The sequence below is a fragment of the Poecilia formosa genome, unplaced genomic scaffold (genome assembly GCF_000485575.1).
Source record: "Poecilia formosa unplaced genomic scaffold, Poecilia_formosa-5.1.2 Scaffold15, whole genome shotgun sequence".
Classification (NCBI taxonomy): Eukaryota; Metazoa; Chordata; class Actinopteri; order Cyprinodontiformes; family Poeciliidae; genus Poecilia; species Poecilia formosa.
The window spans coordinates 308,110-325,837 of record NW_006799954.1 but is presented as its reverse complement, the minus strand read 5'-3'; the positions used below and the strand labels follow the sequence as shown (position 1 = coordinate 325,837).

The 17,728-nt window shown below is 36.7% G+C and overlaps 2 protein-coding genes across 4 annotated transcripts in view; one reads left to right on the top strand and one right to left on the bottom strand.

The window, feature by feature from the left end:
• Positions 1-16,673, bottom strand: part of rassf4a (Ras association domain family member 4a) — a 25,449-nt gene extending 8,776 nt beyond the window's left edge. Inside the window, exons 1-4 of one of the 3 annotated variants that reach the window (XM_016668451.1) lie at positions 16,566-16,664; positions 7,861-7,934; positions 6,868-6,925; positions 6,656-6,731 (exon numbers count right to left, since the gene is read on the bottom strand). In XM_016668451.1, coding sequence (XP_016523937.1) covers positions 6,656-6,731; positions 6,868-6,920 — 129 coding nt within the window. In that variant the 5' untranslated portion in view covers positions 6,921-6,925; positions 7,861-7,934; positions 16,566-16,664. Of the gene's footprint in view, positions 1-6,655; positions 6,732-6,867; positions 7,836-7,860; positions 7,935-16,565 lie in introns of those variants that run through there. The other 2 variants (XM_007546081.2, XM_007546080.2) reach the window with 2 other exon arrangements.
• On the top strand, positions 8,100-9,703 carry LOC103134030 (C-X-C motif chemokine 10-like). Its single transcript, XM_007546083.2, has 4 exons — positions 8,100-8,348; positions 8,502-8,631; positions 8,730-8,813; positions 9,165-9,703. The coding sequence occupies exons 1-4, from the start codon at positions 8,282-8,284 to the stop codon at positions 9,292-9,294; spliced, it is 411 nt and encodes a 136-aa protein (XP_007546145.1). The 5' UTR covers positions 8,100-8,281; the 3' UTR covers positions 9,295-9,703.
• Positions 16,674-17,728: the final 1,055 nt, after the last annotated feature.

Sequence of the window (17,728 nt, the reverse complement as noted above, 5' to 3'; positions counted from 1 at the left end):
TAATTTCTACCCAATTTTATTTTTGTATATTATTATATTATGTAAATTATATCTTATTTTTCCAGACATAGTAGTTTCTAGACATGTCTTCTGGGGGTTCTTAACAAGTAATTGCACTAAAATCTACTACGATTTAAAGTCTACATTTCAGTGCCTAAAATGCAAAATTCTTAAGTTTAAATTAACCATTTGATGCTGATATGTTTTAAAATGAAAGATTTCTAGACTTCAACTAAATGTAAACGTCTTTTGTATTTTTAACGACATTTGCTTCTACTCCTACATGTGCACGATTATTGTTATGATTACGTTTTCAGCTTTAAGTTGTATATTTTTTTGTATATATGTATATATATTTTTTTACATTTTTAGCAATGACTTTACCGCCATCTAATGGTGGAGTTCAAACTTAAAGCCAGATATACTACATATAGCCACAAGGGGGCGCTTCATGGTTGAGCACATGATAATTAGGTTTTGGGTCACTACAGTAAAAGAGTCCAAGGTAAACAGTCAGTTCTGTGTTTTATTGAGCGGTGAGTCAGTGAAACGGTGAATTATCTTCGTTCAGTAAGAGATTGTAAATATCAGTATAATACAAGATACAAAGGAAGGAAGCACATATTCTACATTTATTTAAACAGCTTTAAGATACACTGCTTCATGTCAGCTACAATTATTTAAGGTGATTAGCTTTCAGTCTTAGAGATTCTGCACAACGTTGTCTTACAATTAAGAATCAGTTTTCCTTTCATTAACTTTACATATCCGTCATCAACAATCAAATAATTTTGGTACTGCACTCTAAAAAGAAAATAGTTGAACCAACTTAATTGAATTACTTCTATGGGTAACAAGCAATTCAATTATGTTTATCCAACTTAATTTATTAAGTTTAACCAATTCAATATATTATAATCATCCAACTCAATTTGTTAATTTTGTTTTACAAATTTATTAAGTATGTTTAAGATAACAGATTTGTCAGTCTTACTCAAATCATTTAGTTTACTTTAAAAAATGGTAAATGGACTGAACTTATATAGAACTTCTCCAGTCATTTTGACCACTCTACACTACAGTCACATACAGATCAGTAGGCAATTTGGGGGAAAGCACCTTGCCCATCAACACATGGCAGGAGGAAGCTGGAATTGAACCAACAACCTTCCAATCACAAGATGACTACTCCACCCACAGAGCCACGGTCAATCTGTCCCTGGTATGCTTGAGTCATGGTGTCAGACATGGGATACAAATTATGGTACTAAACTTATTTAAAGTAAAGTCAAAGTAAAAAGGTCATTTAAGGAAAAGATTTGTAACTTTTAAGCTAGAGTGCATTTAGAGGACACTATAAAAAAACCTCAAACACGTTTTACAGTGTTTGAGTGGACTTTCTATAGAATTAAGTCAAAGAGATTTTAAATGTTTATTAGAACAAAATAAATGATTTGAGTAAGAGTGACTTAAATTTGTCATGTCAAACCCCCTTATGAATTAAGTTATAAAAAAACTTAGCAAATTGAGATGGAAGGACTTAATGAACTGAGTTGGATGATCATAATAAATTGGGTTGGGCAAAAGCAAAAGAATTAAGTGAAATTAATGTAAATAAGTCCATAAGATGAACTGCAGCCCAAATACACTTTTTAGAGTGTAATTCAGCGTGAAATTAAATTAAAAATAAATTGTTGTCAAAAGACTGAATGTGTCATAAATCCTGACTGTGAAACTGTGTGGGCTAACTGGTCAAACAGGGTCTCCAGGACTGAGAAACACCTCCATTAATACTGACAAGTCGTACATGTTCGAGCTCGCTCCCTTTTCAAAGAGATTTGGTTCATTTGCTTTACAAGACAGCTGTAAAGTCAGTCATACTCACATGCCCAATGACTAAAGCACATCACCTGACCTGATTATGATCTAATCTTGACTGTAACCTACACATCTTCCTGTGTCAACCTGCCTCTAATTTCCACACACAACCTGTTTACATCAGACTGCTCTGTTTGGCAAAGAGGAATGATGCTGCATGTTTGCTACATCTAAGCCCATTCATGTGGTCTATATGTTTACTAGAAATTTCCAAAATGAGTTTCCAAACTTTGGCTTTTGGGCAGCATACATGCATAACCAAAGAATGCTACTGCTGAGCAACGGTTTGACCTTTATAACCACAAAATATCCAGTGACTAAGTCCCCAGTAGCCCTGCTTCTGCTGGGTCTGCAGCTGAGATGCCCCACATAAACTGGTCTAATTATCTAGTCTAGACATCAGCAAAGTATTTTAGGGATCACACATGTAATTTTCTTTCTTTATTTCTTTCTTTATTTTAAATCAAACCATACAACAGAACCCAATAAGTTTTATTTTATTTTAGTATTTCAAATGAATTTTTGTTTTCTGATTATACTCTACAGCTCATAAAACTCCAAAATGTGAAGATTTGCATATAAAAAAAATATTTTTAGTTATTTACATGTTATGTTGCGGAGTCGCAACAATGTATCAATGTGAACAACCAGCTTCTTTAGCAGCATGTTGTGTTTAAGCACATTAATGGAAAGTTGAGTGGACAGAAAAAGTCAGATTGAGCCGTAGGAACAGCTGCAGACCCCAATGTCTTCTGTAAACTGTGTATTTCATTTGGGAAAGTAATTTCCCAGAATCTGAAGGAAGAGTGAAGAGACAAGTCATCATCAACATGGCATGGTAACCTGCCATTTACTAAGTCCAAAGTTAGTGCAGTCATCTACCATACAATTATTAGAAAATTCATAGAAAAAAGCAGGTTGGACTTCCTTAGCACCTCACAGAGCCCCACAGAGATCACCTCCATGCCATGCTGGACTGATGCAGAAGTTTATGCAAAAGTAGTCCCAAACAAATACCATATATGTTAGAGTACATGGAAATACTTTTTAGAATGCCAACAGTTATGTATTAATATGATTTTTGTTGGTCTTAAGTCACATTTTTCGAGAAACTTTTTTCATATTTTAAATAGGCATTGGTCACAATCATTAAAATTAAGAGAAATAAATACTTCACAAATATCACTCCATGTGTAAGAAATCTATTTATTTAAATTAAACTACTGAGATAAGTTAAGCTACTTGATGATACTCTAATTCTTTAAAATAAACCTACATTGCTGTGCTATTCTACAAGCAGTCAAGCATCAAATTTTACTTTGAGCTTTTTTACGAAAAGATAAAGACCTTTGTTAAAATAATTTAAAAAAATGTTAACTGTGCTTTCTCCCTCTTCAATATTACCAAATTAGAAGGAGCTGCACACGTTAATTAAAAATTAAAAGTTGGTAAATTCTGATCAAATAACACGAAGAAACAACACATACAGTAGCTTGAATGCTTTCTTTGTGAGTACGAAATAGTCAGCACTACTTTCTGAACAAACAATAACAAAATTGTTCTTGTGTTTATATAAATCATATCAAAATTATAATCCAATGCAATATGGATTAGATGTTTACAGTTTTGTAATTCCAGCATTTTTGCCACACTGGAATTTTGCATTAACGTTTTTCTCATAGAGAGTAAATCTACTAACCTAAAAGGGACACTAGGTTCAGCGTGTTTCAAAATGCTTGAGCTGTCCCTCCTTTCTTCAGTGTTTGCCCAAGGAGCAAACCTGTTTTAGAAGATTTCTGAGGAAGTTTTACTTTAGGCTTTAATTGCTTTTTCCACTCATTTTCATTCCAGTCTCTATAGCTTACTTATGACTCATTCAGGCAGGAAAAAGCCTCTTAAACCCAAAGGATACATCTGTGTTGACATACAACAGACAATTTAGCAGAGAACCTATTCTTCATTGAAGCTTTAGGCACTCAGTTGCCACAAATTGTTCAGATTTCTGTATTTAAGTTTAGTTAGAAAAGAAAGAATACATACAACATGTACTAGTATTTTACCACATAAATAAGAATTTTTTATTTTGTATTTTTCAAAAACATGAGTTCTAGGAGTTCTTCAACTTTTTATGCACTCTGTGCACAGTATGCCATGCTATGATTGGATACTGCACAAAAACTGGAGGGACAGTTGGAGAAAATCTTAGAAAAACTTCAGTAAGTCAGTAAGAACTCTTAAAATTATAAGAAGATTTGGCTTTTTGGAAGCAAAGTCAACAGAAATTAGGATGGCTTAAAACGATTTTGCAGACTGTTGACTTGCCTGAAAACAAACAAACACGTGCATCTCTGGACCCCAAAGACAAGAAATTATTTTCTTTGTCTTGTCATTACTAGCAGGACTGTACATGCCAAGTAGGTCAACACCGTCTGAAAGAGCTAAATAGACATAATCTGTATAATCAGAGTGGACAAGTCTGTACAGTCATGACAAAGAGATGCAAGTTCAGGAATCTAATGACTGATTACTTGAGCCATGCATATTTACAGATTACCCTCAGTTAAACTTGTGACCAATATATTCTGTTTAAAACAAAAAATACTGAAAAAAGTAAGATTGTATGACTAAAATAAATACTGGAACTGTGATACAAAAAGAGTTAATGTATGGATCATATTAAGATGAGTTATTTAAATAATTCCCAAGCTAACAGTGCTTGTCCAGTCCAAACTTTATCCCATACAACTTTTTCTTTTTACCTTGAACCCTTAACCGTCTCTTTTCAGTCATATATCTAACTCAGATCTACTGATTCTGAGATGTTTCTTCTCTATCCATCTTTTTTCTGGACTATAATGACTATAAAAAGTTTTGTTTTTCAGCCATAAAGCTGCAACTGATTGACCTTCTGCTGACACTCAATGACTTACACTAATAATGATTTTTCCTAAGAGTAGTGATAAGGTGTTTAGGTAGAAGACTAAATTTGCAATATATGATCAATTGACTTTAACTGTAATGTATTGTAATTGTGATTGCATGGGGCTTGGCAGAAATCGTATTGAGATGATATTTGGTATAAACAGTTTTTAACTCTGCCATACACACAATATGCAGCATCATAATCCATTGTTTTCAACTTTAAACTCTGTAAATGATCCATATTTCTGACCAGTTTTAATTTTTTTGCACAACTGAAGATAAATGCTTAAAAATTCCAAATATAAGCAAAACCTATGTAAAAAACAAACAAACAAAAAAAACCATTACTCTAACTAAAAGATTTCCCACCTCTTGTCTGGAAAGTACAACCTCCCAGCCAGGAGTGCTTTAGGGGTGCATTTTTTATTTTATTTTTTTACATAAAAACCTGGCAGATGCAGTGGAGAGAAAATCCTGCTGAAGGGGAAAATTTTGTCAAGTAAGTTATTGTCCTGCTCTCGTTAGGATTATTAGCTTAAAGTCACACCGTATTATTAAGAGGAATTCTGAATGCTCATTGGTTAAGCCTACCAGCACAAAATATTGATATTACCTACTTATTAACCTGCTACTTAACACACATTAAAGTCACTGAAACACTCTGTATTCTGGGCTCTTACATAAACCCACAACAGAACAAACACAGCCGTCTTTAGGGCTCAAGTAGCATCTGTATTTATCTATTTACATAAGTATTATGTCTATATATAATGCATAATTGTCTACTTTTTTGCTGTCTGAGCAAACATAATGTTATCTTTCTGAATGTAAAAACTGTTTTTCATGAAAAGAAAATGCTGTCTCATCATCTGCCCCAGTATGTCTTGTGTGAATACTTTATACAATAAAAGTAGTTCACGGCTAAATCACTGAAGAACCTAAGCTTTAGAACCGAAAGTATCCATTAGTCTTACAGTACAGTTGGGTTAAGTTACATAAACACACTTTTCCTTTCATTTTTTTTTTTTCATCTGCATAGCTGAAAGATGACACAGTGCTGCTTTCCGACATCAAAGCAGGGCTTACAGGGCTGAGTCATCCTGTGCCGGATCATTTTCTGTTCACTTGAAATGAGGAAAAATTTGGTAACGTTTTATCCTACATGCTATTAGAGTTTTTGAAGGTGGCTAAACTGTTGTTTCCTTTGTGGCTGATATCACAGAAATATTTTGGCAGCAGCGGTTTCCTCTGCCCATCGTGTGCAGCTGTGTGGGATTTCCCCAGAAAGTGACAATGCTACTTTTTCTGTTTATTTTTCTGTAAGGTTGTGGGTCTGACTTGGGAATAAAAATGAGGGACACATCTTGACCACTCTGCCCTGCCCTTGTAATGTACAGACACTGAAAAATATGCATGCTGTCGCTGGAAAACCTGCTGGTGAACACAAAGGGGAACTCCAAACCACAAAACCCTCAGGATAATTATCAAATAAATGACCCAACTGCTTTACACAAAAAGAGCTTACTGTGGAAATTATTTCTCTATGAGTTTTCTACTGAAAGAGGAGCCTGCCCTTCTCATTCTGTCTTAATTTTGAGGGACACAGGGGCTTTTTTTTTTGGTTTCTTACCAACTTGCCATGTTGGAAAACAAGTCAGGAATCTTGAAGGGCTTTGTTTCAACATTCACAGCCACAGTCACAGTGTGATGCTTCTTTGGTTTTCCTATCTGTCAGACAATCAAATTGCTATGCTTCAACATGTGTGAGGCATTTCACAGTAAGGCACAGCAGTTTGCATTAGCTACTCCTTTCTTCCCTGCATTTCCAGCAGCAACTCGGCATCCCGATTCTTACCTCGCGAGTCCGCAGCTGAAAGTTTTTCCCCTCATGATAGCAGTTGTAGGTTCTCAGCAGTGACAGGATGTCAGACCTGAATATGAACACAAAGGCTGGATTAGTGCTAACAATTCACCCACAATGCAGGTATTGCTGGCGATAAATGAAACGTATCACGTCTAATCAACACACCGACTTTGGTTTATTGTCTGTGTTCACTAAGCACTTACTTTGGTATGAGCTTCTCTTCGCTGAGCTTTACAAAGGTCTGACGTTCACACATTCTCACTGGAGAAAACGAGACAAAACAGTTTATGTAGTCTCTGCTCATAATCCCAAATAGCAATTTAAAAATAAAGATTTGAAGAGAGAAAGGCACAATGTCGTCTTATGCAGGTCTTTTATAATGGCAGCAAAGAAAATCAATATAGTTACTAATAAATGTCTTTACACCTACTACACCTTTTTATACTTTATCACATTACAATCTTAAATATTTATATTTGTCTCTGGGAGTTTATATTATGAACCAAAGCAAACCAGCACTTATGAATAGGAATGAAAATGATGTGTTATTACATTCTTTAAAAAGAAAAAAAAGTAAAAGTTTGGGGTGGATTTGCATCCAGACACCTTGATATTGATTGATTTAGATCAAAGGATTTGCATGAGTCAGAATGGCCAAGTCAAAGTCCAGACCTATTTCCAGTTGGCAACTTGCCAAGATTTCTGTTCACAAACAGCCTTTCTTCTCGTTTCTGTAATTGCAATGAATGAGCAAACATTTCCAACCCTGTATGTACAAAGCAGATCCCCAAAACACCTGCAGCTGTAAAAGCAACAAAAAGTATTTCTATAGACTCAGGATGATGAATATATATGCAAGGCAACACTGTTTTATTTTTATTCATTTGAAAAAGAAAACTAAACCATAACATATCCCCTTTCCACTTCACATTAATGCAGCACTTTGTGTTGGTCTATCACAAAAAAATAAAATCAATAAAATAAAATAAAAAATCACCCCACACAAATTAACAAAACAGTAACAAGTTAAAGGATGCTTAATAGTAGTTTTTTTTAATGATTTTAGTCGAACCTTTCCTTATAAACAAAACCTTTGGAAGCTATTGCTTTAGGGTTTCATGTAGGGACACTGAATTAGGAGAAATCACATGGGGCTGTTGACACGGAGCCAACAGAGGGAAAAAAAAAAGTATTACCTTGTGCTGCTGGGGTTACAGAGAGGCTGAGGAGGAATGTCTTTGTCTCATTCAGGGACAAAAATCTGCCTCTGCTGCCAAAATAATAATGAAATGTAAAGTAGACTTTAGTTCTCTGTAACTTTAACAAAAACAAATAAATAAATAAATAAATAAAATCTCAGAGAACTTGAGTTTAATTTTCTTTCTGTTGCACAGTAGAAAATAAGGACAGTCAGTTAATTACTGATTTATTAAAAAAATCACATGACACATCCTGAGGAAATCTGTGCTTTATCCATGTATCCTAGTTTTAGGAGCAAAGCGAGGGAATTTCCTAGTTTGGAAAACCCATCTCCTGAGTGGAGTGGTCGGGGGGAGGAGCATGCTGGTATAAAGCTCCAAAACGGAGCTCAGCGCAAACGTTCGTCTCGTCTCCAGCATGGCGCTTAATCTTCAGGCTGTCTGTCAGCTCGCTCTCCTCAGCCTCTGCTGTCTACTCACTACAGGTAAGAACATGTTTATAAAACAGTTCTTAATAAAACCAAAGTGCATTATAGCTTTCTCCTGCAAAAAGAAAAAGAAAGCTGGGTGAACAAGGACTCTCACTCTCGCTGTGCCTTAGCGGATTAACCTTTAATCTTGTTTTTGTGTCTGTGCAGTGCGAGAGACAGAAGGAACATACGTCCCCGGAAGATGTTTGTGTCCAGAGACTACAAAGAGGGTCAGGGGGCAACTAACAGACCTTAAGATTTACCCTGCAAGTGCCACCTGCAGCAACATTACAGTCATGTGAGTTCCAGACGCTGCAGGCAGCCATACACCAGCCAACCTTAAAAATATATTGAAAGTTGTACTAAATGTGTTTTATTTTTCTATGTGCTTTTCAGAGTGACGCTGAAGAGTAACAACTCAAATGTTTGCATAAATCCCGAAGCACCAATGGGGAAACAGCTGATTCGATGCTGGGAAAGGTGAGAATCTTAAAAAAAAAACACTTATTTCCAGAGAGTCCCTGGCAGTAATAGTTGAAAATATTGCATCTTTAAGGGTTTATTAAGAATGAAAGACAGCTTTTAAATGCAGTAAGTGAACCATATAATGCTTCAGCTTAGAGGTGAATTGAAACTAATCTGGAACAAGGTGGGATCCTGTTTCACATAAATCACTACCACCTGTATTTGACTGTCGCCAAGCTGGTTTTTGTAAATACAGAGCGCCCGGTTTAGCACTTTGTTGATCTTTTCTGCAGATCATGTTTAAGTGTTTGTCTTCTCATTCAAATGTGTGATATTACTTCTAAGTGCTTTTTATTTCCTTCTCAGAACTCAGAAGTTGGGCAGCGACATGAAGGTGTGCCTGCGAAGGAGGAGACGGCGAGGCGGGCGCCAACCGAGGCCCCAGCAGAAGGCAAGGGACCAAACCAGAAGAGCATCATCCTCACAATCCAAATAGTTCAGCAGGTTCCCAAACAGTGTAAAGCTACAGTGTGGAGCGAAGAGTGTACAGACCGATGGTTGCTGCATTGCGGGCTGTTTTTTTGTGACTGCAGTACAACAGTGCCTGTTTTAAACACTTTTTTAAAAATCTGTTATAGTAAAGCTCATCATCGTGCTCCCTTTAGGTTTTATCTAAGCTGAAAATCTCTATTAGTTGGCAGCAGGGGGCTTTGCCCCCCCAAAGAGACTGATTTTATTTCTACAAACAAAGTGACAGGTTTCACTTTGAAGCATTGAAAAATGGTCAAGGGACTGTTTATGTGTAGCTACAATCAGCTGGGAAAAGTCTTCCATGTATTTATTTTTATATAAATATATATATAAACTTTTTAAAGTTGTTTTATAAATAAATATAAAAGAACAGATCTGTTATCGTGTGATTTTTTTTTAGGCTCAAGCTTTGATAGTAGATCATAGTTAAAGGAAGGGGAGGATAAGTCCTTCCTTAACAGGACGAGAGGGGTCAGCGAGACCCTAGCCTCTGCTTTAGTTAAAAAAAAATCTCCAGGATGTGAGTCAGCAGCTGCAAGAAAAACAAACTAATCTTTCTTAAAATAGCTGTACAATAATGTGTATTTAAGCTATAACTACATTAAGTCAATTCACAGTAGAATTTGAGTAAAGCAGCACTGTCAGATTCATCTAAAGATGTAAAGCAAGAGTTTTACAGCACAGATCAGGGTACAGCAATAATGTTTTATACTTTTATTACTGGTTGTGCACAATAGACATTCCTGTTTGAAGGAGCCACTGGATGTTATGTTAACTCATACACATGCTGCCTGAGAGGTCTTGTAAAAGTATTTCATAAGCTACACCCAGTAAGTGCCGCAAGAAAGGGCCTGTGTAAATAACACAGTTATCCTTCAGCCCACCATTTAATATCAGATGCACGCTCCAACCTGCTCCGCTCCAGTCCTGGAAAATAAGAAGAAATCCAAACGGCTTTCATATAAACTCTTGCGAAATCATCATGTGATCACTTTCCCACCAAACGGCTCACAGAACATGGGTGTGATATGGAAAGTGAAAGTAAATTTTACCACAGTACAGGCATTGTTAAAAGGTAAGGGAATGCAGGACGGATTTTCCGTAACTGCTCCGTTATCACCACAGTGAGAGCACTGAGTGAAAGTCAAATATTATGGAGTGAGGTGGTCTGATTAAACGTTAACCCGCAAAAATTGCAAATTAATGGTAGAAAGTTACAAATATACAGGATAAAATCTAAAAATACTAATTTTGGCTAAATGTTCCATAGCAAGTCACAAAGGATCAGTGTGGTTTTTGTAGCCACAAGCAATATTCTGGCAAACTTCTGGCAGAAACTTTGGTCACATGCAGAGTGATTTTAATTAATTGGTTTCCTGGCCTGCACCAAGCTTTTAAGGATGCTTTAAGGTTGCTGCCAGCTAAAGGTTAGTGCCATTCCAGAGACTTGATATTATCCTGCTTTATTTACTCCAAAACGGTTTTGATGAGTGTTTGGGATCATTAAGAACATGTTTGACAGCTGGTACACTGTTCCTAGGATTGAAAGCTTTACTTTGACTCCTCCAAAAAAAATTCTCATTTTTGTGGACAAAGCAGCTCAATCGCTGTCTTAACTGATGGTAAAAACTTTCCCCCAACATTTGGCTTGTATAGAGAGCAAATCCAACTTTCCATCCATCTTGTTGATTTTGGGACAGACGCTTCATTCTTGGGCAGCATCTTCTTTATCTAATGAAAAGCAAAACTCCCTTCCTGTTTATAATGGTACTGTTGACTTTTTCATACTAATTCTTTACAAACAGCAAATTTGATTAAGTGACAACATTGATTTTTTTTGCCCAGTCTCATTTCAGATGGACCTTCTCACTGACTCACTTGCATTTCTGATTAAAATTACTTAACAATCTACTATAAGAAAAAGATTTTGTCTGCAAATATTTTTGGTACTATGATTTCTAATTTCCTTTTCTTCATACAAGGCTGCTTTTGAAAACACATTCCACATTGTTTGAACAATCATCAGAAGCCACTCACCCTATCAAACATTAATAGAGATACTGCAGGAGAAGCGAGAAGAACAATTGACTCACCCCGCCTACCACCTGTTAGACCGGCTGCCTCCTGGCAGGCGCTAACGGCCCATTAGAACCAGGACAAACAGAGTCTGGGACACTTTCTTCCCATAAGCCACAGCATCACTGTCCAGCCCAACCCCCATTCTCTCTTACCCTCACCGCCATCACCTCCACAAGGCAATAAATAATCTTAAAATAAAAGCATTCTATTTCTATGTCTAACTCAATAAAGAAATGAAATCACGCAAAATTGTATTTGAACTTTAAAATGTTGCGTATCTCATAATCCGCATTTGAAAGAGAACAACCTGCACAGACTATTGCGAACATGTAATCCCACAAAATCGTAAAGCTGAGCATAAGTGTATTTGCCACTTGGCCTGCGATCAACCTTTAATAACACACAATCATTAGACAAACCCTCTCACCACCAACGTGAGCCTTTCAGAGCAAAAGAAGTGTCCTATAGATGAGCTGCGGCAAAGAGACAGGGTGTGGTGCTGAAAAGGTCTTCAGGATCATTTCCAGAATATACACGCTGTTCAAAACAGGAGAGAACATGCAACCAATCAGCTTTTCAAAAAATATTGACAAAGATAAATTTTCTAACTGAGAAACTTGCTCCCACATGCAGGAACGGTTGATAGAAAACCCTCTGCTGCAGGGCGGCAACAATAAGAAACAGCAGCCAGAACAAAACATAGATGTGCATGTATATGTGCATACTGTAATGCACAATGTATCAAAGTTTATTGTTATTGTATCATCACTATACGCAATATTTACATTGTAAAGAACTGCATGGAGAGCAATAAATGGAAGCTAATTACATAAATACCATGAAGTCAGGCTGTCTGTGCCTGTGCAATGTCACTGTTAAAATGGGGTATTAACTAAACTTGCCATTTCATCTTACAATGTTATTCCCTAATCGAAAACATACCAGGAGTGCTGAGTGATACTTGAATCACCCATGGCAGCCACTCGGAGGTGCCAAGATGTTTGCTCTCACAAAGTGACACATATTTCCTAAAAGTTCCTCAGTGGAGCTGCAGTCTCCAGCTCAGAATCCCCTCATAGAGCAACATCTCACCTTCACAACTCCTCCAGACTAGCAGCAGCAGACATGAGCAAACACCTGGTGGAACAACGTGTCTGCTGAGCTCATCATACGAACTACTTCTCAGCCAATGCATCTATTGATGAAGGCGGAGTATCAGAAAGAGTAGGAGCTTCTTAAAGAGACAGAGACCCAATTTCAAGGTGTTTAATTGAGGAGCCAAATTACTTTTAAGTTATCTTTGATATATACACAACATATTTTATAACAACTACAGGTGACTTGATTGTGATATATTATATGATGTGCCTAGAAAATACATAACACCCCTGTCTTCAACATGTTTTCCTAAGATTGCCCAGCCCAATCAAGAGTGTCCTAACACATTTCTTCATAAATCCTTCTGTTATTGATTTGAAGTCAGTCAGTATGCTGTATGACAGTCCACACAATGATGTTCCCACTTCACTTTGGCTTGTTTTGTTTTGATGGAGTGATGCGTGTCACCATTCTTCCTCCAAAAATGGTTGTTGCGATGGCACTAAAAGAGTTCAGCTTTGTCTTCATCTGATCAGGCAATGCTCCTCAAGTCTTTTCCTAACTTGTTTTAGTATTGTGCAACAAACTTTAAACAAGTTTCAACACACACTTTATTCATTCTTTCTAATTGCAGCAAGTGTGCATAGAGGCAACTGCAGCTGAGCACATTACTTGTTGCTCTTCACCTGCTACCTAAAGACCTTTGTGAACGTCACTGTGAGAGAGAGAAAGAGAGAGAGAGAGAGAGAGAGAGAGAGAGAGCGCGTGAACTTATTCTTTGTTCTAGGAGGGGCACCTGGCCAAGCCTGGTGAAATGATATTTTCATTTTCAGATTATGGCCTCAACTGCTCTTAATGAAACATTCAAAAGTTTAGAAACGTAGCTGCAGCCATTGCTATTAGTATGTTTTGTAACAGTAACACATTTTCTGAAAGTTTCACTGATTTTACCATGGTTAGTGGTAAATCTTTAATAGGCCATCAGTTAATATTAACTCTGCTGACAAGGATGTGCACATAACAGAAAGAAAGATTATGAAATACTGACTGATTTCTTGTCATAATATGCATTTTACACACTCTTTTTTAAATATGTTCAATGTCTATATTCCATGTAGCATTCAAGTTACATACCTATAACTTCATGGACCACTGACTCACATATAAGCGTTTGTAGTTGAGTTAAAAACTTCTGATAGATTTAACACTGCAAAGCTGATGATCCAATGGTGTCACCTAGTGTTTACAACAAGAATTACACCCTTTGGTCACATGATCCACTCGGGCCTAGGCAGTGCTTCAGACAGTCTGATCTCAAGATTTAAAAGGCAAAGCCAGTTGAATGGAAGAATGTGACTTATTTAACCCTCTGTGACTAATTCATATAATTTCTGTGTGGTATCAGAATACAGTAAAAGTAAGAGGAAGTTCTGTTAATTTAATGGTGTCTAGTTATTTTTTAGTAAAAGTGCTAATATTGAATATTTCTACATGTTCCAGTGTGGGCCATTAAAATCTCCTTCAAAATAAATGACAGAGATGATTCTAGAGACAAGCGTATGAGCCAGAGCACAGATTGGTAAAGGGAGAGAAAAAAAACAAACAAAAAAAAAACAGAAGAAAAACTGCTTACATTAGCAGTGAGCAGCTGCCACAAAAATCAGGAAACAGATAATACTGTCTGGGTTTGAGAAGTCATGTGTGGAAAGTCTGGTGGTAACTCACCTAAAACATAGAGAGCATGAAAAAAGGAGAGATTCTTACTTGTCACATTGCTGTTTTACTTTTTACTAAAACAAAATACACCATGGGCATTTTGTGCAAAAATCCCAAACAGAGGACACATCAGCTGTTCCTTTCCACTATCAACCAGCCAGATAACTGAGAGAGGATATCCATAAAAGGATGTCCAGACTGTTTCTAATACATATTTATACACACTAAGAGATGCATCAATTTTCCATAACTTAAAGGATTCCAGTCTGTCGCCATTATGATAAATTATTTAACCTTCACACGTGTCTGCACAGAAGACGGACTAAGCTTGATGTATAGTAGTGCTTCACAAAAGTATTCATACGACTTGAAGCTAAACATTTCGCTTCAAGTGTGATGTTAATCTGCAGGTTTTTAAGGTATGCCACACAAGACAGTGCCTTAACATAAGAAAAACTATGCATGTTTTTTGCCTTTATTAAGCAGCTTTTATTGCAATTTAGTTGCCTTTTTTTCTGGCACTGCTCCAGAAGGAGAACTGTCAAACTGTGTAATGTGTCCAGTTTGACAGTTTGGGACAATCATTGATTCAGGAATAAAAGTTGATGTGAACTGTGAAGCAGCACACAAAAAAGGGCATCACAGTTTGTCTTTCCTGTAGAAACTTTCCCCCTTTCATATTGACAAGACCAGCATTACATTATTACAGATATTTTATTGAGTAGGTTTTATCCTTTTCGCCCATGTCTTGATTCTGAATGACAGCAACAAACTTAAGCAACTCCATGAAGTGGCCAGAGAACATGTTTGATAAAATTAATCTTAATCCAAAGTCTCTGCATGTCAAACAGTTATAGATAACAACCAGCTGTGTTAAAAGAAGACTCCCAAACATGATGTGGAGAATTTCTACCTTTTAAGTCGAGGTTTGACCTCTCTAAGCAGGACAGAGAGATTTGGTCCAGCTGGTATTGTTTATCTGAATAATTTTTGTGCATATATAACACAAAACTTGCAGATGTATTTCTTGTAGTCCTTTGCACTATTTTGTGGTGTATTTTGTAGCTGAAAGGTTTTACATGCTCTGGTTTTATTGCAGCCTGAAGTACTTTCTGTTTATTTTTTCTCTCTATTTTCTCCATGTGAATATTATCCATTGTCTGATTTTCACATGTGATATCATAGATAGATGCTCTTTTAACTGTTGAACTAAATAAGCAGCCACATCCTCTTGTACTTAGTTATCTACTGTCCATTTAGAGCTAAATGTAAGTTCTCTAATTTTTTTTCATCTGTACTTCTCTTTTTCTTACTTTCAATTTGACTCAAAAGTAAATGTTACTCGAACACCTCATCTGTTTGGCAATTTGTTCAAAATTAAAGTTAATGGTTGATGTCAGTATTTCCTATGGGCACTAAAGTCAACTGGTGGCACTTCTATCACTGTTTTATGGACTCAGATCAAAGCTTGTGCATGTGTCAGGATAGTCCAGTTAAAGTCCACAAAATTGAGACTTTGTGGTAGGCTACAGCTTCAAAGTTGCTCAGATGCTCTTCTTTCAAGTGTTTGGTTGTATAGTTTAAATTTATGGGGATCAGGGAAAAGGGGGATGAATACAAATACATAGTAACTTCAAATTTGTTTTTCTGAAAAGTATGTTTTTCAGTCAACCTCACAGTTATCTGTTGTGTTACTCTATAGCATTCAATCTCAATAAAATGCATCGAAGCTTATGACTGAAACGTAACATAATCTGAATTAGTAGTGTTGCCAATACAATTTATTGTTCTTTCTGTAATAAAAGTAATGTTCAGCTCTACAAAAAAGGATCTTCTCTGTGAGCCGTCTCTGTCCCAATGTGTGTGAGCTCTCCCGGTGGACAAAGAACCTTCATTGCAGTCTGTGATTGGTTTGATCATCCCGAAATCCGCATCTAATTATCGCACCTACAGTGGCCAGCAGCGCCCGAAGACAAGAAACGTCCAAAAAAAGAGCTCCAGATTGCATCCAAAAATGGTGCAAAAATAACGATTTGAGCATAAAAACCCACATCAGAACAAATGTGGGTGAGGAGATGCACCTTCAGATTACTTGGTGTGGTCATTCATAGGCTTGCGGCTATCACTCCACAATTAACATGAGAGCAAAGCGAGCAGGAGCTCACTAAAGTTACATTAAAGCCACTCCCTTCTGTATTAATATTTTTAGCACAAAATGTGGAAATTTACCGCAATCCAACTTCCGAAGTAATATTATTTTTTATAACCTCAGTAAACTTCCCCGCCTCTTCATCTTGCTGTACAATGCCATCCTGTAGTAAAATTAATGATAATGTCTCCTACCATAACAGAGTGCGACCTCGTCTTCTTCAGTGACTCTGCCAGCAATGTATTCTCCTTATCTTTTCTAGTGTTATGCCTTTTTGCCCGAGCGGTATTCTGAGAGGGGATACAAAACGGACGAGGGACAAAGCCAATAGAAGCAGGCATCGCCACTCCTCAGCCAATCGCCGTTCAGTATGGGCGGGACCTTATTTACGGTACTCTCTAAAAACCCTGCAGCGAAAAATCGTCAGTATCTGATCGTTGTCTCAGTAAAATACATTATCCCTGAGAACTTAATTAGGTTATTCGTTTCAAAAAGTGAAATATTATATAGATTCATTAAACATAATTTGGATGAACAGAGTTTAGACTAAAAAAATAAATAGAATGTTTTAAAAATATAAATTAGAAAAATGCATATGATCAAAAAGGTTTGATGCAGAAATGTTATGTTCACACAGTTATGGAGAAGACTGTTTACTTAAAAGGTGTCTAGCCAGTGACACCCTCCTCAAGGAAGATAAGTCTCTAAAGAAACTGTCTCTATACAAAGTGGCGTATCAGAGCATATTATGGGAAAGTTAAGTGGAAGGAAAACAGAGTGTTTTGAAGTTTCATGTGACGTGGATTTCTTAGTATATCAAGAGCCATCACATATGTATAGTATGTCACATTTTCTGACAATGGTCTATGAAGTAAAAATTACAGAACTTATGCTTAGAGGTCCAAAATCCCTTTTTTATGAGAAAGTTATTATTTTTATTTTTATTTAGAAGATCCCAGAGTCTGAAGGTCCTGAGGAAGGATTCTCAGAATCCAAGTTGCTAAAGATTCAGTATGAAGTTTCCACAGTCAATGATAATTTGAAGAGCCTTGCAGCACGCCAAAATCATGAAAATGAATAGAATTAAGGAGCACCAGGTGGCTCAGTGGAGGAGCATGTGCACCATATGCAGAGGCTGCAGTCTCAACAGGCTGGCCCAGCTGCATGTTCTCTTCTTCGCTCTCTGCCCTGCTTCCTGACAAGCTGCTGATGAATAGACTAGTCAAAAAACTGGAAAAAAAAACCCAACAAAACAATAGAATTAATACCTTTAAGAGCATTCCTCTTTAGATAATGAATGTACTGCACGAGTTTCAGTTTTCAAATTGAATTACTTACATAAATTAACTTCTCAATG

Coding starts and splice junctions, on each gene's coding strand:
- LOC103134030 (XM_007546083.2), top strand. CDS start 8,282: ATGGCGCTTAATCTTCAGGCTGTCTGTCAGCTCGCTCTCCTCAGCCTC. Junction 8,349..8,501: donor CTGCTGTCTACTCACTACAG/GTAAGAACATGT, acceptor GTGTCTGTGCAG/TGCGAGAGACAGAAGGAACA. Junction 8,814..9,164: donor CTGATTCGATGCTGGGAAAG/GTGAGAATCTTA, acceptor TTTCCTTCTCAG/AACTCAGAAGTTGGGCAGCG.